The sequence below is a fragment of the Herpailurus yagouaroundi genome, unplaced genomic scaffold (assembly GCF_014898765.1).
Source record: "Herpailurus yagouaroundi ecotype Mexico unplaced genomic scaffold, PumYag 160, whole genome shotgun sequence".
Lineage (NCBI taxonomy): Eukaryota > Metazoa > Chordata > Mammalia > Carnivora > Felidae > Herpailurus > Herpailurus yagouaroundi.
The window spans coordinates 19,921,404-19,946,698 of record NW_024412401.1 but is presented as its reverse complement, the minus strand read 5'-3'; the positions used below and the strand labels follow the sequence as shown (position 1 = coordinate 19,946,698).

Genomic DNA, 25,295 nt, shown 5'->3' with positions numbered 1-25,295 from the left:
GGTTCCATGCCCAATGTGGGGATCAAATTCACAACCCTGAGATCAAGAGTCACATGCTCTACCAACTGAACCAGCCAGCCACACCCCCTCCTTCTGTGGTGGTTTTAAAATAACTCCATAAAATTTTTGATAATCCTTGGGATGCTTGGGTGGCCCAGTCAGTTAAGTGTCCAGCTCTTGATAAGGGCTCAGGTCATGATCTCGTGACCTAACAGCACAGAGCCCACTTGGGATTCCCTCTCTCCCTCTGTCTCTGCCCCTCCCCTCACTTGCTCTCTAAATAAATAAATAAATAAACATTTTTTAAAATTAAAAAAAAAGTATATATCTCCCTTAAGAAGTGAAGACTAATTCCCTTCCCCTTGAATGTGGGTTGGATATTCATGTAATTTTAACAAATACATGGCAGAAGTGACTATGTAATTTCTAAGACTAGACCAAAAAAGCATTGCTGCCTCCTTTGGTCTCTCTTGGGTCACTCTCTCTGGGAGAAACCAACTGCCATGTAGGGAGGACCCTCAGGCAGGAGATCCTTTCCTATGGAGAGGTCCACCTGGGGAGAACAGCCTCCTACCAACAGCCATGTGAGTGAGTCATCTTGGAAGTGGATCCTCCAGTCCCAGTCAAGCCTTCATGTGACTGTAGCTACAGCCAACATTTATACTACAACCTCATGAGAGGCAGTGAGCCAGAACCATCCAACTAAGCCACTATCAAATTCCTGATCCACAGAATTGTGAGAAAATAAATGTTGTTTTAAGCTTACTAAGTTTGAGTGTAATTTACTATGAATACATAACATCCATCCATCTCTTTCTATTCCCCTCAACCCAGATTTATTTTTCCCCATTTTAATTATCACCATCTGATACATTATGTATTTCCCCACTGGAATTATACCATTATAATAAAGACTTTGTTTTATTTACTCCTATTTCCAACAATGTCTTGCACAAAGTAGCTGCTTGGTAAATATATGTTGGATCAATGGAGATCTAGATCTGTCTTTGTCTCTGTGAGGTATAGAATCAGATGGGAGCTAAGTGAGGGTATGAGAGACATCCCTTCTTCTTCACAGATGAAGAGAGAGATAAACCAGGTCCCAGTCAAGCTTCTTGCTTCCCCTCAACCCTTCCCAGTTGTAACCCTCCTGGTCTGGACCCCCAAGATAGGTTTACTATGCTTGATTAATGATTGATTCCTTTCTTTGGGTGAAGCTGCTCAGTCCCTTACCCCTCTCCTCCTCTGCCCCTTGTGAAGCAATCTCCAAAACTCCCAGAACTAGAATTTCTCCAAGCCAGTTCCTACCTTTCCAAGAAGAATCTTACCATCTATCTCTCTCCAGGCACCTCCTGTTCTCTGAGCACTGAAAGGGAAATGGGTGTATGGGGAGCAAGCTGGCCATATGAGTTCTGCAGAGCTCTACCCTCTGCCAGGAGCCCCTAGGGCATGTTTACCATGGCGTATTCAGATTCTCCCCTCTAGGCCCAGAGGAAGGGGCTTGATGCTTTCCAGGAGTATTCACACCAGCCAAAGCCACTGGAGAGGGAGCATCAGTACTGAGGACAGTTGGATGACCAAGGCTTCTTGGGGGATTGGGGTCTGACTGGCTGTCAGGTCTGAAATCTGAGCGGAACACTGGAGTGAGCCAAAGTTATGAGCAGTACTGAGCTTCAGTATGGCCAGAGGTGGGCCAAAGAGAACAAGGACTTAGTGCCACAGTGGAATGTGGGTCAGGGACAAGTGTGGAGGATAGAGACAAGGAACGCAGAGGGGTGGGGCTCCTGGGTGGCTCAGGTGGTTTAGCGTCTGACCCTTGATTTTGGCTCAGGTCATGATCTCAAGGTTTGTGGGATAGAGCCTCAAGTTGGGCTCTGCGCTGACAGTGCAGAGCCTGCTTGGGATTCTTTCTCTCCCCTCTCTCTGCCCCTCCCCTGCTCTCTCGCTCTCTCTTTTCCTCTCAAAATGAATAAAAATAAACTTAAAACAAAAAAAAATTTTTTTAACTTAAAAAAAAAAAGAGCAGAGGGGTGTCACCTACCACAAGAATCTGGTGAGAAGAGCTAGTGGTCCAGGCCGGGGCAAGCTGGGTGTGAGAGGAGGGGACTGACTGTGGGAGGAGAAAGTAGGCAAAAGTCACACCTGAATTTCTGCCTCCTAGAGGAATCTTGGCCCTGGGAACAGTGCACCTCACTAAGTATGAGGTCAGGAGATGGCCCCTGGTACTGGGTGTGATATAGCCAAGTTTCATACTCATGCCAGGTGTCACCCCGACAGATACAGGTTGTTTTGTTCATTCATTTGGTAGGCCCACCCCCTTGGGCACAGGAAGCAACTGAGGAATGTATGAGGGTTCCTATGAGGAATGGGGTCCAGGCTGCTGAGAGAAGAAATTGTGGCCTGCTACTCAGGACAGTGGCAAAAGAAAATAAGAAATAAGAAATATGCATCTGGGGGATAACTAGAGTTAGGGTGGACCTGGAGTAGTTGGCTGAGGGGTCTAGAGATAAAGACTGGAGTCACACACACAGGGTTGAGGATGTGCAAAATTCTAATCACTGTTGAAATGTGGTATGAGTACCAGAGGTTCATAATACTATTCACCATTCTTGTGTATATGTTTGAAAATTTCCATAATAGAAGGTCACAAGAGATTAAAAAGAAAAAAGTGTGACTATGTATCTGCATGTGGTATGTGTGTACCCTGCCATGGATGTGGACTCAGTTCAGAGACCTCTGAGTGCCAGAGTGCAGACATGGGAGTCCACCACCATGGGCACGTATTGCACAAACTGCAACCTCCCTGCGGTTGGGGACAGCACTTGTGCAGGGCAGGGGGAGAAGCATTTGCTCTGTGCAGACCCTCCATATTCATCTCAGTATCTTGCAGAGTGATTCCCCTTTCATGATCACAACCTGCCCAGGCCATTGGCGCTGTAGTGTCTATGTTACCAAGTATGTGAGACAGGGCAGCTGTGTGCCCGAACTTGTGACAGTATGTGTTGGTGTGTGAACACGGCTGTTCGTGTGTGAATGCCAGGCACTGAGTGTGGATGTGGGGGGCACGACTTGTGGGTGTGGCGGGGCCCTGGTCCAGAGTCCAATGGTGTTAGACTCCTCACTCTCCTTCGAACGATTCCTGGCAGCTCTCCAGCGCCCCCTCCTCCCGTTCTGGCAGTGTGGAGGGGGAACACCTGTTGGGGGGCTGGGAGCGGCAGAGCCCCGGGGGGCCTCTCCCCCCGCGCCCCCGCCCGCCCTGCCCCTCTCCGGTCCCGCCCCCGCGGCCGCCGCCAGCAGAGCGGCGCGTGAGCGCACCGCGGCCAGAAGAGCGCACCGCTGCGGGAGCGCACGGCTGGGGACCCCGCGCAGGGAGCAGAGCCGAGGTAGGGGCTGCCCGAGAGGCGGGCAGAGCAGAGGGAACGCCGTGGAGACGCCGGGGGCACCGGGGCGCGCCAGGCTGGTGAGTGCGGCCGCGGGCCGTGGGGAGCCAGAGAGCGGGCGTCGAGACCCAGCGGTCCTCAGCCCGCCCGGTCCGGGGCTCTGCCCCCCGCCACCCTCTGTCCTCGCGGCCCCTCAGTGCTAGCCCTCTGCGTTCTCTGCCCCGTCTCTCCGTCTGTTTTTCCCTGCCTCAGTCTCTGTCTCCCTCTATTTGCTGTCTCCCCTTGTTTCTTTCTAATCTCTCTTCTCTCTTCAGTCTCTGTCTCCTGCTGCGTCGGTCTTTCCCTCTCTCTCTCAACCACTGTCTCACTGTTTGTCTCTCTCCATCTCTGTCCCTGTCTCTCTCTCTGGACTACCTGTCACTCAGGTCTTGATATTTATCTCTTACTCCTCTCTCTGTCTCTTACCTTCCCTATCTACCCAATATCTCTATCAATCTCATCTCTCCCCACCTCTGTCTCTCTGTTCTTATCTCTGCCTGATTATCTCTGTCTGTCCCCACCTGTCTCTCATTGTCTCTCTGTCCCATCTCCATTTCTCTTTCCGTATCTCTCCTGTCATTGTCTCTCTTTCTGATCTCGCTTGCTCACTCTCTCTCTCTCCTCTCCTGTCCTCTCTGTTTCTTGGTCCTTGTCACCCTCTCTGATCTACTCAGTCTTTACCTGTCCTCTGTCAATATCCATTTCTGTTTCTTTGGGTCTGGTCTCTTGTCTCTCCTGTTGTTTCTACCTCTGTCTCTGTCAATGTCTGGGAAATCTATCTTTTTGCCTTTTTTCCTATGGCCCCCTGCACTTCCTTGAATCAGTAACCACCTCCTCTTGTGCTGGGGGTTGTGGGGGCAGCAGGGCCCAACACTCATAATTCCCACCCCCACAGGCGGCCCTTTCCTCGGGGCCCCGCCTGGTGCCAGCCCCCCCACCAGCGGGGGGACTGCGCCTGGAAGCTGTAATGGAGGCCCTGCAGAGGCAGCAGGCAGCCCGACTGGCCCAAGGGGTGGGGCCATTGGCCCCTCAACGCCCATTGCCACCACCACTACCTCCCTTGCCTGGCCCTCGGACCCTGCAGGCCCCTGAAGGGGCCTTGGGGGAGGTTGGGACTGAAGAAGAGAAGGATGCGGAAGAGGATGAGGAAGGGGAGGAAGCCGGGGCAGAGGAGGAGGCAGCCGAGGAGAGCCGTCCAGGGACCCGGGGCCCCAGCTCACCTTCAAGTCAACCCCCTGGACCTCATCCCCATGAATGGACCTACGAGGAACAGTTCAAGCAGGTAGGACCCCCTACATGTCTGGCCCCCTCCCCTTCCTCCTCTCTGGGCAAAAGCAAAGCCAGGTGATTCATAGCCCATCCACCCCCACTGCCCTCTGCAGGATGGAAAAACAGAGACACGGAGACCTGGAGAGAGACAGTGGGAGGACTGTAAGATAGATAGTGACAGGGAAGCAGAAAGAGACCTCCAGAGACATGGAAAGAAGTGCATAGACACACACTGAAAGATGTAGGAGACGCCTAGAAATGTGGAGGCATGACAGACTGGAGGCTTTTGGTGAGGCTAGAAGGGAAAGTGGGGGGGGGGGTGTAGGAGCTTCAAGAATTCTTTTCAGGGAATGGGATCTGGGGAATGGGGATTCCAGTGCCAGCACCATCTTACCCTACCTTCTCACACATCAAGTCACAAGGTCATATTCCAGCAACCAGTGGGGGTTTCCTGGGCTGCATATTTCTGTCTCTGGAAGCAGAATGGAGGTTGCCACTCCTTTCGCAAGCTGATACCCTCATCTCTTCCCTGTCACATTGCCCCCATCCAAATCCTCTCCCTGGCCTGAGTTCTATGGGTGACAGTTCCTAGCCTGTGATGGCCACACTATAGCCGCAGTGTGACTAAAGGGCTCCTGTACAGATGGGAGTGACAAGATCTTACTCTGAGAGCTTTAATTTGAGGTTCTTCCTCTCTGTGGAACCCATCTGGATGTTATTGTAAGGCACTACTTCAGGCTGTCACTATGAATGTATTATAAAGGGCTCTGACTCCAGGTGTGCTGTTCTGGTGATATTACTCTGAGGATGTTGGTCTTGGGGACTTTTCCCAAAAGTGTTAATTTGCGGCTAGTACTCTGTGGCATTAATGTAAAACTTGGAGTGTTACTCGGTGCTCTGTTGCTCTAGTGACTGTTTCTTTTGGGTATAATTCTGGGGATTATTACTTGGGAGAGCATATGTATTATTTTTGGGGATCCATCTAAGGCTTTGGGCTTAGTTCTTCTGGGGAGTATAGGTCTAAAGTGGATCTCTGGGTTCTGTTTTTTTGTTTGTTTGTTTTTAATTCTGAGAGTTCTTAGTGGGGAATGGAGTGTTACCTATTGGTATTACTCAGGGACTGTTATTCTGGGTAAATGACTGTTAGTTATTCCAGGGCTTGTTTCTGCTGGGTGGTATTTGGGAGGTGATACTGGAGATGGGGCTCCAGGTGACTGGGATGACCTCTGGGTCTTTCAAGTTCTGACCCTCCAGGTCCTGGGCAGTGTAGGGCCATTACCTCTGTGGCAGCTTCTGTAGTGGGTAGGTCACTGCCCCTGGAAACAGACCAGAAGTGGGGCTGAGGGGCCCCAGGTGTCAATCCAAGAGATTCCGAGCATCTACTCTGCCTGAACAATGGGTTAGAGGCATCTCAGTCCCTCATCCCCAGCCATGGCACACAGAGATGTGAAAAGCAAGAAGCCCTTGCAAGAATAAACAAGCGTGAATGAGCAAGCACCTCAGAGACATCTGTCAGCTTCCTCAGTATAGAACACAGTCCCAGCCTGACTTCCTTCCTGGGGATCTTTGCATGCCCTGGAGGGCAGGCTAAGCTTCCTAAGCTACCTTTAGTCCACTATTCCCCAGAGGGATGGTTTGAGCTTCCCAGGGCACCCCTGGCCAGTGGATCTCCGGTCTCTGTGTGTGTTAGGAAAAAGTGCCCCTCCCTGCGCCCAGGGGGAGAGAGTCTAATGCCAGGGAGTCCACATTTCAGACCCTACTCACCCCTTTAGCTGAGAACCCTTATTCAGGATTTAACCTGAGTTGGGGTCCCAGGGGGAGGGGGGGAAGTCAGTGGAGCTGAAAAATGACCTCAGTCCTTCCCCAGCTGTACGAGCTTGATGCAGACCCCAAGAGGAAGGAATTTCTGGATGACCTGTTTAGCTTCATGCAGAAGAGGGGTGAGTGGGATGATGTAAGGGAAGGACCCCCACCTACCAGTTTTGAGGAAGGGAGACCCCAGGGTTTAGTCCCCAGGTTGGCTCCTCTCTGCAGAGGCCTGAGCTTGGCAACACCTAGCCTTTGGGCCCTCGATAGCGTCTTTAACCTCTGACCCTGCCCCCCTCCTCCACCCAGGGATTAATTAGTGGCCAGCCCACTGGCAGGTTAATGAGTGTGGGATCAATTGGGAGGGTGGGAGGGGAAATGGTTGGGGGCTGGCCTGGGGGGTTCCCAGGATTGGGGGGTTGGGAATGCCTTGTTCCTCTTTCAGTGGCCCTTCGTCCAGCCTTGTCTCTCAGTTTCCCCTTGCTTCAGGCAGGGGACATCCAATATGCTCTACAGCAGAAAGGACTGGGATTAGACTGAAGGAAGGACTTCTAAAGGGTAGGCTGGGGGCCATGTGAGTTGGGGTTGTGGAGGAGGAGGAATTCCTTTCCAGGAATCTCAGAGATAGAAGAAAATGCAAGGGTCCAGGAGGAGATCAGGGTGGGCGGCAGTCCATCACTTAGGCTTTCCCCAGATTCATGGGTACGAAGACTGACTCATTATCTCTCTCTACAAAGCTAATTAACTCACTCGGAGCTTGGCCTGATAAGCCACTAATTAACTGGCTGCACTGCACCCCCCTCCCTTAGTGCAGCTGCTGGTCAAAGTCCCTCAGCTCCCACCACAGGCCCAGCATCCCTTTTGGGATCCTTTCTAACCAGGGACCCTCAGTGGGGTCCCAGGTCTTTTTGGTCCCCAGGGAGGCCCAGTCATTCTGGCCCCAGTGTCTCCTCCCTGACCCTCCCTGGGAGGTCTTCCTTCCACTGGGGAAAGTGGGGTAGAGTGGTCTGAGCAGATCCCAGCATTCCCTCCATCACCCTCAGGACGGGAGCTCTGCCTCCCTCTGGTCCTTGCCTCCCTCTGCTCCCTCTGCGGGAGGGGGAGGGTGCGGGGGGGGGGGCGGGGGGGAGGAGGTCCCGTGGGACCGATAATTTCCCCACATTAATCAGGCCGCAGCTAATTGTTCGGGTCCAAAGGAGGCGGCGGAAGGGGACGGGATCGGTAAAGAATTAACTGGGGCCCATCGCTCAGAGCAGACAGGCCCCTTTGTCAGGACTGGCCGGCGGGGGCGGCGCGAGCTACGGAGTTGGCGAGCCGGAGTTGGCGAGCCGAGGCGGGGGCTGCTGCTTCTCCCATCCGCCACTTCCGCCATCCCCCAGTCTCTGGCAGCCACCCCGGGGCCGCTGCTTAGGGGAGTTCAGCTCTTCAGCACTGTCAGGAAGTCCTTACTACGGTCTACCCTAGGGGTTGGCAAACTAAAGCCGGCTGGCTAAATCTAGCCGCCTGAGAGATAAGCATGGTTTTTACATTTTTAAATAGTGAAAAAAATTAAAAGACGAATAAAATTTCAGAACGTGTGAAATTCGAATTTCAGAGGCTGTAAATAAAGTTTTTATTGGAACACAGCCGGGCCCATTCCTTTCAATATCCTCCATAGCTGCTTTCAAGCTACAATGGCAGAGTGGAGTAGTTCTGAAGGGGAGGTTTGGCCCTCAAAATCTGTAATATTTACCGTCTGGACCTTAACAGAAGAAGTTTGCCGACCCCTGATCTAGCTTCCTGTCCTTCCTGCTACAAGCCAGATCTTGGGAGCTCTGTGGGCTCCGCCTGGAATCCCTCTTATCCCCCCCTCCCTCTTCCCTTTTCTCTGAGATCCCGTCCTGTACCCTGGCCTCCAGGCAACCGACTCCTTCAGTCCTTGAGGATGTCCGCAGACAGGTTCTTAGTCCTAGTATTCTGACTCTCTGCCTACCTCTCACCAGGGACGCCAGTGAACCGCGTGCCCATCATGGCGAAGCAGGTGCTGGACCTGTACGCGCTGTTTCGCCTGGTGACAGCCAAAGGCGGCCTGGTGGAAGTCATCAACCGCAAGGTGTGGCGGGAGGTCACGCGCGGCCTCAGCCTGCCCACCACCATCACGTCGGCAGCCTTCACTCTACGCACCCAGTGAGGCCAGGCGCGCGAGCGGAGGGGGCAAGGAGCGGGAAAGGGGTCGCAGGACGTGGAGGGCCCAGGGGCGGGTGTTTCATTGTGGGACTTGATCAGTGGGATCCAGCCTCCCATCTACCCCGCCTCGTCTGTCCGCCCCTAGGTACATGAAGTACCTGTACCCGTACGAGTGCGAGACGCGGGCGCTCAGCTCCCCAGGGGAGCTCCAGGCAGCCATCGACAGCAACCGGCGCGAGGGCCGTCGTCAGGCTTACACCGCCGCCCCGCTCTACGGCTTAGCTGGGCCTACACCTCGGGGTACTCCCGGCCAAGTCTCCGTTCCTGGCCCCGCCCCGCCCACGCCCAGCCCACGCCCTGCCCAGGGCTCCGCCTCCGGCCTGCCTGCTCACGCCTGCGCGCAGCTGAGCCCGAGCCCCATTAAGAAAGGTGTGAGGGGACAGGGTCTGAGATTTGGGTGTCTGTGAGACCTGGGGGTGCGCTGAGATACAGAGAACACTAAAATGTGGGGAGTCTGAAGTCTGAGAGGCATTGAAGTCTGTAGTAAGGACTGACAGGGCACTGAGGTTTGCTGCACGCGAAGGTTTAGGGGTCCTCAGGTTTGAGGGTCAGTGAAACCGTAGAAGGTCTGGGGTACGGGTTACTGCGGTGTGGGCCTGAAGCTCGGGAAAAGGTCCTTTATCTAGAGGAACTCCATTCCACATCTGTCCACCTAGGGCTCCTATTGGCATGTAGTTTTTGCCTCCTGTGGTCTGTATTATTTAATAACTGAGCGCAAGGAGAGGCCCTAATTGTCTTGGACCAACCTAGACATGTATATATTGGCCCTTTGGGCCCTCCAGCTTCAGAGCCTCAGGCTGAGACTCTAGATGGGAGGGAAAATTGAACTTGGTGCTTGAGCTTGGGTGACTTCCCTTCACCCCAGCCCTAGGGGGAGAACCAAATGCAGAGGCAGAGTTGGTTGGGCCATGGGAGTTGACTGACCTTTCTTCCAGAGGAAAGCGGAATTCCAACCCCTCGACTGGCACTGCCTGTGGGCCTGGCTTTGGGACCTGCAAGGGAGAAGTTGGCACCAGAGGAGCCCCCAGAGAAGAGGGCTGTGCTGATGGGCCACATGGACCCACCTCGACCTGGAGCTCCCCCTAGTTTCCTGCCCCGTGGCAAGGTTCCCCTGAGGGGTGAGCAGGGGCTTGTTGCTGAGAGGGCTTCGGGCCTATACACTGAGGGAGGACAGACCCATCACCTAATAGGTGTTGGAGGTGGGACAGATAAATCCCTCAATAGACAACTGTGTGATTATAGGTGTGGGGCTGAAGTGGAATGGGGGCTGTCTGTAAGGATGGAGGGGGGAGCTTGAAAGTCTCAAGTCTGATTCTCCAAAATGTGACTCCCCTGTCCCTCCTGGACAGAAGAGCGGCTGGATGGGCCTCTCAATCTGGCAGGCAGTGGTATCAGCAGTATCAACATGGCCCTAGAGATCAACGGGGTGGTCTACACTGGTATGGGTACTGCAGGCTGTCTACACTGGCATGAGGTCAGGGGTATTTGCTCTGGCATGGGGATTTTAGATTTTCTCAGCTAGCATGAGGTTCAGGGATATCCAAACTTGCATGGGTAATGTGGGGTTCATGGGATTGCTACAATGGCATGGGTTAAAGGGTGTCTACAATGGCATGGGGTCTAAGGCATGACCTCTCTGGCATGGATACCATGGGATGTCTGCCTTGTCATGGACCTATGTATCAGTGTAAATATTTCTTGTTTACCTGTTTGAGGGTATCTATATTGCCATAGGAGTCTCTAACTGACCTAAGGAGCTTGTCCACATTGGTTTGTGGCAGGGATATGTGTGTGGTGTTGTAACAATCAGGACACTGACTTTTGTTTTCCTCTTCTGTTTCTGTGCCTACCTCCTCCTGCCTGTGTTTTCTCTCCACCACCTCCTCACCCCTTTATCAGGTGTCCTCTTTGCTCGCCGACAGCCTGTGCCAGCTTCCCAGGGCCCAACCAACCCTGTACCCCCACTCCCTACAGGGCCACCTTCCAGCACTTCACCCTGAGAACTCCCACTCAGAATTAAGAGTCCCAGCCCCAATGCTGAGTGGGCCCCCCCTCACCTTGATTCTTCTAGGGCACCCAGTCTAGGACCCAGCCCTGGGAGATGACACCCCCACCCCCACCCATCCATGCCCTGTGGACTTGAAGCCAAAGAGTTTTCTTTTGATGTTACATCTACCTCATTGTAAAGGGAGAGCACCTCCTCCCTGGCCAACTCCAGCAGCATCTACCAAAGAGTTCTGCCCTCCCTAACCCCCATCATTTCCTCATGTGCCTCCCTGTGTCAGTGTCATCTCTAGGACCCCACCTCTTCAAATCAGACCTGCTTCTCCTCAGAAGCCAGGTGAAGGGTTAGGTTGGGGTGTTGTGAAGGAGATATCCCTCAGGTCACATCTGAATAATAAAGCTGCAGTCCCTCCCTCTCCAGTGCCTCTTCTTGTTTGGGTCTGGGGGTTAGGAAGGAATTATGTGGTATACACAGGTTGTTTTTGGGCCAGGGGTTCTCAAGAGGGGAAGACAGAATAGCAAAGGGCCGTGAAAGTAGTGGGCCTGGGTTTCATGATTCAGACTGTCTGGGTTCAAATCCTGATTCTGCTACTATAGTGCGGAGTGGCCTTGGGCAAGGCATTAGTCGCTTGAACCTTAGAAGACTCCTAAAGATCATGGTATCTCAGGGAGTCTCCTACTGATCTATGGGAATAGACCAATCCTGAAATAATAGGTGTATTTATATCGGCAACCTCGGGGAATAGGGTAGGAAACGTCTTTGGTACCCTTCAATTAGAAAAAGAAAAGTAATGGGGCGCCTGGGTGGCGCAGTCGGTTAAGCGTCCGACTTCAGCCAGGTCACGATCTCGCGGTCCGTGAGTTCGAGCCCCGCGTCAGGCTCTGGGCTGATGGCTCGGAGCCTGGAGCCTGTTTCCGATTCTGTGTCTCCCTCTCTCTCTGCCCCTCCCCCATTCATGCTCTGTCTCTCTGTGTCCCCAAAATAAATAAAAAACGTTGAAAAAAAATTAAAAAAAAAGAAAAGAAAAAGAAAAGTAAAAGTTTGGACAAGCAGGAACTGGAAACTAGGACAGAGCCTGATAGGTAGTCGTTGCCTAGGTAACCAGACAGCTTTTGACACCTTTCACTGGCCCTGCCGGTCACTTCCGGCACCCGAGGGCTGAGTCGTAACGTCACTTCTCGTATTGAGGGATGCCCCCGCGCTCTGATTAGCCAGCCTTCTCTATTTGGCCGGACGTCCCGCCCTCTGCCTGTTCCTCGGCTGAGGCGGAGGCGAGGTAGCTATGGCGGCTGTCAGCGACGTGCAGCGGCTACAGGCCCGTGTGGAGGAGCTGGAGCGCTGGGTGTACGGGTCTGGCGGGCCGCGCGGCTCGCGGAAGGTGAGTGATCTGGGATACAGTGCTGCCTTTCTGGGGCAGAGCAAGAGGACTACTGGCATGGTCCTCCGGATAGGTGCAACCGCTCCAGCCTCGTCGCCCCGCAGCCGGACCTTTGGAATAACAAAGGTTCGAAACCTTTTGGAGCTTATCGGACCCACGGGCTCCATTTCCATGGAGGACACTCAGCGTTATTAGGACCGATTGCGATGGGCTCATTGTAAACTGTGACTAAGACTGCCTCTGTCCTCTCGGGCTGGAGACCTAACACACTTGAAAATCTGACTAACGAGAGTTTCTGTAAGAGCTGAAGTCCACAATGGAAGGGCTGGCACAGAGCCCTGCGTAATCAATTGCTAAATATTGTGCAGAAAGAGGTCCGTGGGACACTGGAGGGCGCAGAGCAAAGGTGGATAAGGAAGGCTCCCGGAATGAGAGATGAGGTCTGAGAGAGCCAGAATTAGGAGGGAAGGGATTGGATACCGGGTGGGGTTTTTTTTGTTTGTTTGTTTTTTTGAGTTTATTTATTTAGAGGCGACGGTGGGGGGGGGGCGGGCCAGAGAGAGCGAGAATGAGAGAATCCCAAGCAGGCTCCCTGCTATAGGCGTGGGGGTGGGGGGTGGCTGGATTCCACCAACGGTCATATCATGACCTGAACCAAAACCAAGAGTCCCACACCTAACCCACCGAGCCACCAGGGGCCAGAATACCGGGTGTTTAGATATGGATGGAACACTCTTTCACACCAGTGACTGAATTTTGACAACCGTGAACCTTAGTTCTCCTACCCTCTCCCCCCACCCCCCGCCCCCCGGGGTTGTAAGGGAGGGACGGTCAGGGAGGGAAGGTAAAAGAGTGTCAGGCATACCCTGGAGTTAGATGCATCAGAGATAATGATGTCTGTTTGTATACTTCTTGTGGAATTGTCACTAGCAGATTGTGCCCCACTTGAGAACTGATTTTTCAAAACATTCTCTCCCTTTGACATCCATGACAAAAATCCTCCTTGTTTTCCTTCTACCTCTGTGGCTGTTGCTGCTTAGTCCCATTTGCCTCCCCATATATTTGACCCTTGAATATTAGCATTCTTCACCCCATATTCTAAAACCTGGGTAAGATCATTCACTTTCATAGCCTCTCCCTCTATTTGATCCTTTAATATGGGAATTCCTTACCTTCTACCCCTGGAGCCTAGGTAGGTTCAGCCAGAGAGGTAGGAACCAGGTTATGCTAATGTCCTATAAACTCTAACATAGTTAATTACCTTCCCAATCAGACTTAAAACTTCCCAGAGACTACATGACTATCTTCCCCTTCATACTGAGGATTCCCAGAAGGTGGGGTGGCATCTCCTTTAAAACAAGAGAAAGGGGCGAACCTATTTTGCTGGGATAAAGAGATTTGGGAGATGAAGGAATGGGGGTTCTTTACCTCTTTCAAGCCTTGGTCAAGCAGCGAACCTTGGAATTAACTTTCAGTCCCCTTGCAGGTGGCTGATGGCCTGGTCAAGGTACAAGTGGCTTTGGGGAACATTGCCAGCAAGAGGGAGAGGGTGAAGATTCTGTACAAAAAGAGTAAGTGATTCCATAGGGTGCCTGCCTTCCCTCCTTCCCATACCTATGCTTCCTGGGACTTGGCCCTTGCCTTCCAGCCCAGTAGGTCATTGGAGTCACTCTTTGGGGACAGAATGTGAAGATATTTCCCTGCTGAAGTGGTGTCATGGGGTGTGATTTCTACTTTGTGGTTAAACTCCAAGCCCATGACAGTGTCATAAGTTATGGGATAAGGGCCCTGCCTCAAAAGTCCTCTGGTGAAGGAGGGAGGAGAGGTATAGTATTTCCACAGGCAAGGTTCAGAGGCAGGAGGGAAATTAGGCACTGAGAGCCCAGGCTTGGCTCAGCCATGCCTTTTTGATTATGTCAGAGCCAGCAACCTAGAAATCAGAAAAGGCTCTCACTTGTCTTGGTGGCACTGAGGAGCAAGTGGCCTTCCACCTTTGGTGAAGATAGGTCAGTGGGAATGCTGAGGGTTCCAGGATAGTGGAGGCAATTGTGTTCCCAGCTGTAAAGGCTGAGTTTGGCCAGGAGGTATTCACAGGGGAGAGACAGGGAGGTGGGGCCCAGTGGAGGCCTGCTGATAGATATTGTGGGATTGTGGGTGTCATCTCCTCACTCAAGGCTCTCCCCAAAGTTGATCACTAATATCCTTCTAATATCCTTCATAAGACAGATTTCCCACACCCCACCCCTATGCCATTTTCTGTCTTGCTTCTTTTCTAGTTGAAGACTTGATCAAATATCTGGATCCTGAGTACATTGACCGCATTGCCATACCTGATGCCTCTAAGCTGCAGTTTATCTTAGCAGGTAGTGCTGGCCAATCTGTGCACATGCATCTGGGGATTATGGATTATGGGGGAAGTTGGGCATGGAGATGCCTTCCCTGCCAGTCCTCTCATGGATACAGCACTGGAAGCTGCAGTCTGAAATTCTGGCCTGGCTCTTGGCTGAGGCCTGAGGTCATCCTGTGGTCTTCTAGTGAGCATTGGGTATGGTATACTTCTGAGCCAGCTGAGGCCATGGTACCAGCAACAGTGGGAACTACTTCAGTTTTCTAACAATGGTCTGCCTCTAGGATCTTCCTTCAGAACCTTCCTCACTTCTGCTCACTACATAAAGGAGCTTCTAGGAAAGGGTGGGAGCAGAGAACATTGCATTTGGGAGAGGTGAGAATATTGGCACGGGTTTCAGCATTTTCCTTTCATATGAGAAGGCACAGGTGTTTCAGAGTTCTAGGCAGGAACTATTCACCTGGCAATGTCTGCTGCTCAATTTAGTCAATCACTCCATGAGGTAGGGTTTGCCAAGTACCTGTGTTTCTTAATTCATTCAGAAGATGTTTAATGATCATTTTCTGTGATCCAGACCATCCTCAGTGTGAGGCATACAGTGGTGAACCAGAATGCCCCTGAACCATTGCCGCGGCTCAGGTGCCAAGTTCAGGAGATCTTTTCCTATACTAACATTGGAGTCCAGCCTTTCCTTCCCTCCCTGGCCACTGTCTGCCTGGATTCACTGAGTTTGTTATAGCAGGCTAGAGGAAGAGGCCTTAGAGTTAAAACTTCAAGAAAGGTGGTATTTGGAGAAACCTAGAGGCTCCTTGGGTTCAAGACGGGTCATACCAGAGGCATCTAGGAGAGGTGGGAGCAGAATGGGGGACTGTGCACCTAGAGAAGGGGGCAGTGAGCAGAGTAGCTGCCCCATGCTACAGGACTCAGCCATCTACCCTGTCAGGTCCTCAGTCCCTTGCATGGAAGTAGCAGTGCCCAGGTTTGCCTCACTGCCACTATCTTGTCTGTTTATGTCTCAGAGGAGCAGTTTATCTTATCCCAGATTGCACTCCTGGAACAGGTGGAGGCTTTGGTGCCTATGCTGGACAGCGCTCACATCAAAGGTACCTCTTTAGGTCTGCAGCTCTACCACTCTGCTTGGGGAGGTGGGTGGATGGACAGGACTTCCTTGTGCTTCAGGTTCCCTGAGTTCAAGCTAAGTCTGCTCCTTGTCTTTACCTCAACCCTGGGGATACCTGTCATCTGCATTGGGATGAAAATTGCCAGAGCAGAGAATTCATTTTCAGAACCTCAGGCAGTTTGGACATAAGGACACTAGTGTAAGTCCAGCAGCTCCCAACTCTGAGTATTCCTTTTACTTTCTACCTCACCCCTCAGCATCTGTCCTTTAGGCTGCTATATAGCCCAGATTTTACTATAAGAGTTCCTGCCAGGTGTGTGAATGTGTATAAATTCTTCCTGCCGCACTGTTGAGAACAGTCCCTGGGCCTGAGTTTTGACAAACAGACAGTGACTTTAATTGAATCCAGATATCCATCTTGTCTGTCTCTGGAGGTATTTTTTCCTGTTCCCCCTCCCTACCCCCTATCAGCTATCTGCTGAGCATTTGACAACCTTAAGCTATGGGCTCAGCATGGTGGCCAGGGCTCTGGGTGTTGGATTCTAGGTGTCCAGCTTAGGAACCTTGCATTCATCCTCAGCCCACCTTCAGGCTCCCTCTTCTAGGCAGACCTGGACCCACTGGACTGAGAGCAAAGGAACAGATCCCATAACAGGGAAAGCTTTCTTTACCTCACCTTGCTTACAGCATTGGGGTGGGGGTATGGGGCAACTCTGGGGACCCCAAGGTTTATTTTCTCCTAGGGCCCTGTATCCCCATCCCAGCCCCCACCCCCGCCTTGGGTCCGAGAGTAAGACTGGGATGGGCAGGGAGCCACACCACCACCTTTAGCTGCAGTGGTCGATGAAGCCTGGCGTTTGCTTAGCTTCTCCACTCAATACTCTAATCCTGCTGAAGACCTAATAGACTATTGAACAGTCCCGGGGGAAGGCACAAGCATCATCGGGCAGTGTGTGTTGTGTTTTACAGCCGTTCCTGAGCATGCCACCCGCCTGCAGCGCTTGGCCCAGATCCACATCCAGCAGCAGGTATGGGAGGGGAGAGGACTGGAAGAGAAAGTAGACGTGGTGAGGCTCCTAGTCCCTACCGCTGCCGCCTGGGCAAGCAGCCTCAGGCTACCCTGATGTCAGCTCCAGGGAAAACCTGAGGGTTTATCCTTTTATCTTCCTCAGCTTTAGAGAGGGAAAGGGACTTGCTTGGCCACATCAGGATCTCTTGACTCTCTGAGTAGCACTATTCTGAGATACCAGAAGATTGATGATGGGAAGTACCCAAGAATTTCTGGGGATGGTGTGTCCTTGACTATGGGTGGAGGAGCTGTTTTTTGGTTTTTTGTTTTGTTTTGTTTTATTTTGTTTTGCCATTCCCAGGCCCCAAAGTTTAAAGAGGGTTCAAATATAGGGGGCAGGGGAGGAGGACACATATACTAGCAGGAGTGTTTCCTTAAATGTGTGGTTCACTCCCCCTTAGGACTGCTGTTAGGGTACCCATCCCGGAGCCCCATTAGAAATTTCCTCCTTTTGACTCTGGGGTGAAACACTACTTTTTCTAGGCTTTATGGGCTGTGAAGGTCCCTGACGAGGCAGGAAAGTTAATGGGAAGTGGGGGCTTTATCCAACCCCTTTCTCTGCCATACGTTGTCCCCGTAGGACCAGTGTGTGGAGATCACTGAGGAGTCCAAGGCTCTCCTGGAGGAATACAACAAAACTGTATCCTTTCTGCTCAGCCAGGCCCCTGAGGAATGTTGTCCAAAGCCCTGTCCTTTTGTTCCATTTCCATCTCTGTCTCTTTCATCCCATCCCAATCAACCTGTTTCGCTCCTCCCCTACCCTTTGGCAAATGCAAAATCTCTCCAGTCCCTCACTCAGGCTTCTGTTCTCACCTTGACCTGCCACCAGACAATTCTTCTCTCCAAACAATTTGTGCAGTGGGATGAGCTACTTTGCCAGCTAGAGGCCGCCAAGCAAGTGAAGCCAGCAGAGGAGTGATGGTTGCTCCCCATCCCAGGGTGGGCCAGGACAGCCAGGTTCCAGGGCCCTGTGTTAACCTGCCTTTGTAATAGGGCAGAGGCAGGTCTGTATTTATTGGGTTCACAGCCTACTTGTCTGTATTCAGGGGCTCTGAGATCAGAGGTCTGGCTACTTGAGATTTGCTATTTGCATCCACTCCCCACATCAGTGTCCTATTCCAGTGACAATAAACTATAGAAATCACTGGAGCAGTGTGCCAACTTCCTGGTCTAGGATGGGAGTGGTGGTGAGGATGGGGGTGGTAGAAGGCAGAATTGTCAGCCTTCCTAGTGGTTGGACCAGGAGGTATTCTCATCCTGATCTGGCTTTCTGGGAGATGTAGAGTTCTCAGGACAAATGCTCTCATTTGATTGATATGAGTGGAATATTTGTTTGTGTATCCATTTATCCCACATTTACCAAGTATCCTCTAAATGTCACGTGCCATAGTAGGTGAGGAGGACACAGGTAGGGTCCACTTGATCCCTGCTCTGCACAGACTAGCTGGGGAGACAGTCAAAGAAAAGAGCAGTCCTACCAAGTGGGCACAAAACAAAAAGGAATGGGGGAGGCAGTCCTGGAGGGTGATACGCAGGATGTTTGAGAGCAAGGGAGTAGCATGTGCAAAGCAGAGAGGAACCTTGAGGTTTCTCTCATGGGAGTTTACTTGGTGCTATTAAGCGGGAAGAGGAGCCCAGAAGAGGTTTGGTTGCAGGGCTTTGGGCTCTGGGGTGGGGTTGGGGGCGGGGGGGCGGGGGGGGGGGGTTGTTGCCGGGTGGAGAGCGAGGGAACCTGAGGATAAAGAGTGGAGAAGAGTGGTGCTTCACTCCAAGTGTTTGCTGCCCCCTTGTGGTCTCAGGGAGTGCTGTGGTCCCAGATCCCTTTTTAACAGTCCGCTGGCCACCCAACGATTTCACTAGCGTCTCAAATTCAGCATGTCGAAAAGAAGTCTGAAACTGGGAGTCATCCTAGACTCTTTCCTTCTCAGTTCAGTCACCAATTCTTCACCAAACCTACGTCTCCCAGCTTAATCTACTTTTCTGTATTCCCACTGCCATTTCTCTTAATTCTCACAAATCATTTAACAACTATTTGAGCGCCTATTATACACTAGGCAACATACGAGTCTCAGTGGACACGCCCCCGGGACCCCGCGGCCGTTGGTCGAGGCCCAGTTCCCTCACCCCCACCCCCTCTGGCGGCAGCACAAATTGGTTTGCTCACAAATTGGTTTGCCCCCTGATGAAAACCCTCCGTGGCTTGCCATGCTCACAGAATGAAGTCCAATGTCAGAACTCGGTGACCAAGGGACTCCCCCGCGCAGCAGCAGTCACTTCGAACGGAACCCCTTGCCTCTGTCCAAAGTAAAACCCAATGCTTCGCCTTTGTTCTTGCTGTGCGCCCAGCTGGTGACGCCAGCGGAACCATCTTCTCAGGGCCAGATCCTTCCCAACTTTGGGACACGAGTCTCTGATGGTGGCTCCTCTCCGCAGGGCTCTCTCTCCACCCCAGTAGGGATGCCCTTGCTCCAGGATGTAACATCGGAGACTGTCTACATGTTCATGGTCTCGGGATGTTCTGGCTTAGCTGACTCCTAGAAGTCCCCGCGAAACTCAGCTTTCCCGCTGAGGCACCGCTAAGCACGGCCCCTTAGGTCCCGCCCCTACACGGCGTGCGCGGCCCCGCGGCTTCGGCGCGCTCCCGGCTTGGGCGCCATCTTGGCTCCTGATCGAATTTGAGGCGTGCGCGGCCAGGGCGGTGAGAGCGAGAACGCAGTGGGGTGGGGGGACCCTGGAGGTAGAGGGAAGAGAGGGGAGGCTGGTCCTTGGTCTCTGCGGCTTGCTGAGCTCTGGAGTCCGCCCGTGGCGGTGGAGACGGCCAGGTTGTGGACTCCACTCTATGAGTAGCCCAGGCAGCCCTCCGCGTCAAGCCTCTGCTGCCGTTTCTGAGGGATCTGGGCTGAGGGCATTGACACTGGGAATCTCAAGGTGAGGGGTGCATGGCCCTACCCTAAGGATCCCGGAGTGGGAGAGGAGTTCAGTTCTGTTAGAGGAGCATCTGGACGAGTTCTTGGCTCTTTCCAGGGAGCTTGGAGTATAGGAGCCTCTGCGAGCGGAGTGAGGGGGCCTTGTCCCGGTCTTGGAGAGCTGTAGGTGAGGAGCGCTTAGTCTGGTTTTCGAAAGTCTAGGGCAAGGGTGTAACCGGGGCCCAGGAGTGCAAGAGCACCTGGCTTTGGGATCCCAAACAGACCAGGTTCTGCCACTCCTGGCTGACAAAATCCGAAGGCAGAGAGCCAAGTGGTGGTGAAACAATAAAGTAATTTATTTCAGTGAGGCCAACACCGGAAGACAGCGGACTAGGCTCAAAGACGGTCTTCAAAGTGCTGAAAATACTTCTAGGTTTATATAAGGAGAATGTGAGACAAAGGTCGGTCCGTAGGTGCAAGAAGCAGTAATGGGCAGATTGATCATTGTCTTGGGGCCAGTCAAGGGGGTCTTGCTGGCATTAGGGCAGCCGTTATTGCTTGAGGGGTATTTTTGGTTCCCATCAAGGGATGCTTTGCCTGCATGATGTTTTCCCTGAGTTAAAAGATAAGCTGGAGGGGCACCTGGATGGTCTGTAGAACATGCAATTCTTGATCTTTGGGGTTGTGAGTTTGAGCCCCACATTGGGTGTAGAGCTTACTTAAAAATAAAAAAAATGTGGGGAGGAAAATATAAACTGGAAAGAACTTTTTTTTTTAAAGATTTTTTAATGTTTATTTACTGTTGAGAGGCGGAGACAGAGTGCAAGCGGGGGAGGGGCAGAGAGAGAGAGAGAGAGAGAGAGAGACACACACACACACACACACACACACACACACACACACACACAGAATCCAAACAGGCTCCAGGCTCTGAGCTGTCAGCACAGAGCCCAATGTGGGGCTCGAGCCCAATGTGGGGCTCGAACCCACGAACCATGAGATCATGACCTGAGCTGAAGTCAGTGCTTTACCAACTGAGCCACCCAGGTGCCCCTGGAAAGAACTTTATTAATTAGAAAGTATAGATTGAGGTAAAAATGGAGGTTCTTGAAGTCCTTGTTTAAGGCTCATGCTCTGTCCCAAGGAGCTCAAGATGAGAGAGGCTCATTCCCAGTCCTATGGCTCTTGGGATGAGGGGGCTTGGCCCTATCCTAAAGACCCCAGTGTTTGATGAATTTGGTCCTGTCTCAGGGACTCCAGGGTGGAGGGAGGGTTATGGCCCTGTCCAGAGGAATGGGGTATGTGGGATACAGTCCCTTCCCAGGGTAAAGTAGGCATGGCACCTTTTCTTAGAAGCCGGGGGTGAGGGGATATGGTCCTATTCCTGGGAAGTCCGGGATGAATAGGACCATATCCTAGAGAGCTGGGGTTGTGGGGTGTCCTGGGGCACATTGCCCAGCATTCATCTGACACTTCCCTGCAGTGGGCCGTGAAATTCAGACACAACAGCAAGTGGGATGGAGCACTACCGGAAAGCTGGCTCTGTGGAACTCCCAGCACCTTCTCCGATGCCCCAGCTACCTCCTGATACCCTGGAGATGCGGGTCCGAGATGGCAGCAAAATCCGCAACCTGCTGGGGCTGGCACTGGGTCGATTGGAGGGTGGTAGTGCACGGCATGTGGTGTTCTCAGGTTCTGGCAGGGCTGCAGGAAAGGCGGTCAGCTGTGCTGAGATTGTCAAGCGGCGGGTACCAGGCCTCCATCAGCTTACCAAATTGCGCTTCCTGCAGACCGAGGACAGCTGGGTGCCAGTCTCACCTGACACAGGCCTAGATCCCCTCACGGTGCGCCGCCATGTACCTGCAGTGTGGGTACTGCTCAGCCGGGACCCCCTGGACCCTAATGAATGTGGCTACCAGCCTCCAGGAGCACCCCCTGGCTTGGGCCCCACATCAAGCTCCAGCTGTGGCCCACGACCCCGAAGAAGGGTTCGAGACACTTGGTCCTGAAGATCTGAGCAAGCTGTTCCCCAGGCATGAATGTCTATGATGGCTTTGCCTTCTCTGAGAAATCTCTGTAACTGTTCAACATCCCCAACAAGACTTGAATCTACAGAAAGGAGCCTCCCTGTCCTGCTTCCCCTTCTCTCTGGTGTGTGAAAAGGGACTGCTACAGTGACAGGTGTGCAGTCTTAGGTGGCTTCTGGATTGCTTAAGAAGGGCTTACTCAACCTTCTCCCTACTGTGCTTCTGTCCTTTCTTCTGACAGAAATCCAGGGAGTGGTTAGGAAATAAAGGTTCTGCCTAATTGTCTGATGAGCCTCTGCTTGACCTGTGTAGAAGTGGGATTAAGGGAGGGGGAGTCCCTGCACCCCCCTGCCCCTGGTTTAGGGACATTTTTCTTTCTCTGCAGCATTTATTATAGTATAGTGGTTAAGGTCATGGTCTCAGGTAACAGACTGCCTGAATTTGAATCTGGCTCTGCCATTTGCTAGTAAGTTACTGCTTTGTGATCTTGGGCAAGTTACTGCTCTGAGCCTTAGTATTCCCATCCATAAAACAGGATATATATAGTGCTTACCTCATAGGGTTGTTAATGAGGATTTTTTTTTAATGTTTATTTATTTTGAGAGAGCAAGTGGGGAAGGGGCAGAGAGGGGGAGAAAGAATCCCAAGCAGGCTCCATGCAGTCAGCTCAGAGCCCATTGCAGGTCTGAACCCCATGACCCTGGGATCATGACCTGAGCTAAAATCAAGAGTCATGCTCAACTGACTTAGCCACCCAGGCGTCCCAAGGATTTTTTAAAATTTATTTATTTATTTATTTAGAGAGAGCACACGAGCAGGGGAGGGGCAGGGAGAGAGAATCCCAAGCAGGCTCCATACTGTCATCGCAGACCCTGATGCAGGGCTCGATCTCACATACTGTGAGATCATGACCTGAGCCAAAACCAAGAGTCAGACACTTAACTAACAGACCCACCCAGAGGATTGAGCTCCCTCAATCAGGACAGAGCGCCCCCATGAGGGTTAGATGTAGAAATATGCACATATGACTCTTAGATACCACCTGGGCATATAGTACTATATAAATGTTAATTGCTATCATTATTAATGACTCCATTTACAAACATGTATTTTCCTATCTTAAAAACATAGCTCATGGGGCATCTGGCAGGTGCAGCTGGAAGAGCATATGGCTCTTGATCTCAGGGTTGTGAGTTTGAGCCCCATGTGTGTAGAGATTACTTAAATAAATAAACTAAAAAAACAAAACAAAACAAAAAAACCCCCAGCTCAGTCTCATATCTCCCTTCCAGGCCTCATCCTTTCTTTTTTACCCCTAGCTACTCCTTTTCTGTCTCAACTTGGCCTTAGACTCTCAGACTTACATTGGTAAGGTCAGGGGCATGAGGAGAGAGGTAAAGATTGCAATGGTAGCCAGGGGTCTGCAGGGATCAGAGCAGGATTGTGGGCAATGGTAGACTCAGTGAAGAGTTGAATCAGTTGGGTCTCCCACTGGATTTTGATGTCTTCCCCAATATTTCCAGTGACTGAGTGTCCAGTCACTAGGAAAGCATAAACTTGGGGCTGTTCTGGGTTCACACTGTGAACCTGCCCAGACGGGCAGGATGAGCCCGTCAATTTGAGAGTGTTGAACTGATGTTTGGCTGAGTCTAGGCAGGAGGGGATGGATTGTTGGGAGAAATCCAACAATTGGAGGCCTCAATAAGGGCTTAGGGCAGGGATGAGGGGACCAGAAGGCCAGAAGGCTATGGTCAAAACTTGAACACTATGTTCTGTGCTTTTCTTTTTTTTTTTTTTTTTTTCAACGTTTATTTATTTTTGGGACAGAGAGAGACAGAGCATGAACGGGGGAGGGGCAGAGAGAGAGGGAGACACAGAATCGGAAACAAGCTCCAGGCTCCGAGCCATCAGCCCAGAGCCCGACGCGGGGCTCGAACTCACGGACCGCGCGAGATCGTGACCTGGCTGAAGTCGGACGCTTAACCGACTGCGCCACCCAGGTGCCCCTGTTCTGTGCTTTTCAAGATAGGTTGACCAGAGTGATGTGAAAGACCTTGAGGGAAGGGCAGGTGATGCAGATTCAGGGGATATTAGAGACAGGAACCCTCTGAACTGTTGCCCAGTCAGGCCTCTCAAATACAGAGGGTCAAGGAGCATCAAATACACCCCTAGAGGCTGTGGCAGGGATTCTGGTGTCTTGCTACCAGCAACTCCTGACTTCTCCCCATTCTCTTTGTGGCTAACTCAGGTTTTTGCTCCCTCCCAGCTTCTGTGTATTGCTTTTTCTCTAAGTATCTCCACTTGTGTGTTTTCTACCATAAAGAGCTGTCTGAGCGTCATTGTTCCCCAGAGCTTTGGGGCTAGGCCACTTGCAGACTGTTGATGTGTGGCTCAGCATCCCATCCTGATCCAGCCTGCTGTGGCCAGGGTGGAATAATCACATGGAATAAGCATGCTGACCTGTGCTCAGGGGATGATTCAGTAAGGTGGTATTACAAGCTCTGGGGGTCCTAGGAAGGGTTCCCATTTGGGCAGTTCATTAAGGCACCACCTAGTAACTCCAGGATGATGGCAGGGCTTGTGTGAAAGAAACTGAGGAGGGGGTCAAAATCTCTTGATAGCTCAGAGAATCAGGAAATAGGCCACAGGAAGAATTTTAGGAAGGGAACCCGAGAGAAATAGTCCTTTAGAATCAGAAAGCTTGACCCAATTTAGGAGGGAGCATAAGAGTTGTATGTAATTGCTGATTCAGTGTCTTCCCATTCAATACCTCCTCCTTAATTCACTCCAGTATGGCTTCTACCTCCATAATTTGTTAGAAAAGGTTATGCCTTGGCATGAAAGGTAAGGAAGTGGAGACAGCTCTTTCAAGAAGTGGCATTGTGAATGGGAGGAGAGAGGTGATAAATAGTTGTAGAGGAATGTGGATGCAGAGTTTTCTATTTTAATGAGTTAGAGATTTGAACATATTTGTAGGTTAATGGAAGAAGCTAATAGTAAAAGAGATTGAAGAGGCAAGAGACTCGGGATAACTCATAGAATGAGACTCTGCAAGGGGTAAAAGGGAATGGGATCCAGAAGCATGGAGGTATGGGCCTTCCAAAGGGAAGAGGAGAGATGATTCCCTGTAAATTCCCAGGGAAGAAGTTGAAGATGGGTGTGCATACGAGTGGGTGTGGAGGCAAAGGTGGGACATGAGGAAGTTCAGAAGGTTCCTATTGATGTGGGAATCCAGCTCTGCTGCTGAGAGTGGAATGAGGAGGCTGGTGGGAAGGAAGTATGGGATCGTTGTTGCAGGAGAGATAACCAGGGGGTCATAGGAGGATGACCAGGCAGGGCTAAAAGCCCAGGTAAGGCTGGTGACCATGAACTTGTAGTGTTATCAGTCAGGGTGTGTGAGCTTCAGAAGCATCCATAGGACAGGTGAGGACTCAGGAATCACTGTTGCATCCTTCCAGACTAAGGTTAAGACAGGCAGAAACGATAGAAGAATAGTGAGGAGACTAGCAAGATGTAGTGAAGAATCAAGGAATCCAAAGTGGGTCAGGAGAGAAGTAAAGATAGGGGTAGGGGTCACTGTCCTGGACATCCCCATGAAAATGTCTGGGGTGGGATGGGATGAAATGGAGTAGTTGAGTGAACTAGGACAGGGCATTGTCACTACGCATTTCTAGGGCTGTTGTACCAAAGTATCACAGATTGAGTGTCTCAGAACAACAGAAA

At 51.8% G+C, this 25,295-nt stretch overlaps 3 protein-coding genes across 17 annotated transcripts; all 3 read left to right on the top strand.

The window, feature by feature from the left end:
* Positions 1–1,987: 1,987 nt before the first annotated feature.
* On the top strand, positions 1,988–11,140 carry ARID3C (AT-rich interaction domain 3C). Of its 2 annotated transcripts, XM_040481538.1 has the most exons (8): positions 1,988–3,460; positions 4,315–4,701; positions 6,556–6,628; positions 8,477–8,660; positions 8,806–9,089; positions 9,656–9,838; positions 10,070–10,159; positions 10,620–11,140. In XM_040481538.1, exons 1-8 carry the CDS (start codon positions 3,104–3,106, stop codon positions 10,718–10,720), a joined length of 1,659 nt encoding a protein of 552 aa, XP_040337472.1. In that variant the 5' UTR covers positions 1,988–3,103; the 3' UTR covers positions 10,721–11,140. The 2 variants fall into 2 exon arrangements, with proteins under 2 accessions (XP_040337472.1, XP_040337473.1); XM_040481539.1 differs by lacking the exon at positions 10,070–10,159.
* Positions 11,141–11,943: 803 nt separating this feature from the next.
* Positions 11,944–17,786, top strand: DCTN3 (dynactin subunit 3). Of its 11 annotated transcripts, none has more exons than XM_040481528.1 (8): positions 11,950–12,103; positions 13,590–13,674; positions 14,380–14,466; positions 15,470–15,565; positions 15,717–15,769; positions 16,540–16,598; positions 17,220–17,279; positions 17,469–17,786. In XM_040481528.1, exons 1-8 carry the CDS (start codon positions 12,008–12,010, stop codon positions 17,521–17,523), a joined length of 591 nt encoding a protein of 196 aa, XP_040337462.1. In that variant the 5' UTR covers positions 11,950–12,007; the 3' UTR covers positions 17,524–17,786. The 11 variants fall into 11 exon arrangements, with proteins under 11 accessions (XP_040337469.1, XP_040337471.1, XP_040337470.1 ...); XM_040481529.1 differs by having other exon boundaries at positions 11,951–12,103; positions 15,470–15,553; XM_040481535.1 differs by lacking the exons at positions 17,220–17,279; positions 17,469–17,786 and adding an exon at positions 16,743–17,182 and having other exon boundaries at positions 11,944–12,103.
* A 590-nt stretch (positions 17,787–18,376) lies between these two features.
* On the top strand, positions 18,377–21,857 carry RPP25L (ribonuclease P/MRP subunit p25 like). 4 transcript variants are annotated; one of them, XM_040481525.1, is made up of 3 exons: positions 18,377–19,337; positions 19,664–19,732; positions 21,029–21,857. In XM_040481525.1, the coding sequence occupies exon 3, from the start codon at positions 21,063–21,065 to the stop codon at positions 21,552–21,554; it is 492 nt and encodes a 163-aa protein (XP_040337459.1). In that variant the 5' UTR covers positions 18,377–19,337; positions 19,664–19,732; positions 21,029–21,062; the 3' UTR covers positions 21,555–21,857. The 4 variants fall into 4 exon arrangements, with proteins under 4 accessions (XP_040337459.1, XP_040337455.1, XP_040337457.1 ...); XM_040481523.1 differs by lacking the exon at positions 18,377–19,337 and adding an exon at positions 19,365–19,567; XM_040481521.1 differs by lacking the exon at positions 19,664–19,732.
* Positions 21,858–25,295: the final 3,438 nt, after the last annotated feature.

Bases quoted from the DNA above. Each gene is read 5' to 3' on its own strand.
- ARID3C (XM_040481538.1), top strand. From the start codon at position 3,104: ATGGTGTTAGACTCCTCACTCTCCTTCGAACGATTCCTGGCAGCTCTC. The intron at 3,461-4,314 runs GTGAGTGCGGCC...CCACCCCCACAG, and splicing joins CACCGGGGCGCGCCAGGCTG to GCGGCCCTTTCCTCGGGGCC. The intron at 8,661-8,805 runs GTGAGGCCAGGC...GTCCGCCCCTAG, and splicing joins GCCTTCACTCTACGCACCCA to GTACATGAAGTACCTGTACC.
- DCTN3 (XM_040481526.1), top strand. From the start codon at position 12,008: ATGGCGGCTGTCAGCGACGTGCAGCGGCTACAGGCCCGTGTGGAGGAG. The intron at 13,675-14,379 runs GTAAGTGATTCC...CTTCTTTTCTAG, and splicing joins GAAGATTCTGTACAAAAAGA to TTGAAGACTTGATCAAATAT. The intron at 17,280-17,468 runs GTATCCTTTCTG...ACCTGCCACCAG, and splicing joins TGGAGGAATACAACAAAACT to ACAATTCTTCTCTCCAAACA.
- RPP25L (XM_040481521.1), top strand. From the start codon at position 21,063: ATGGAGCACTACCGGAAAGCTGGCTCTGTGGAACTCCCAGCACCTTCT.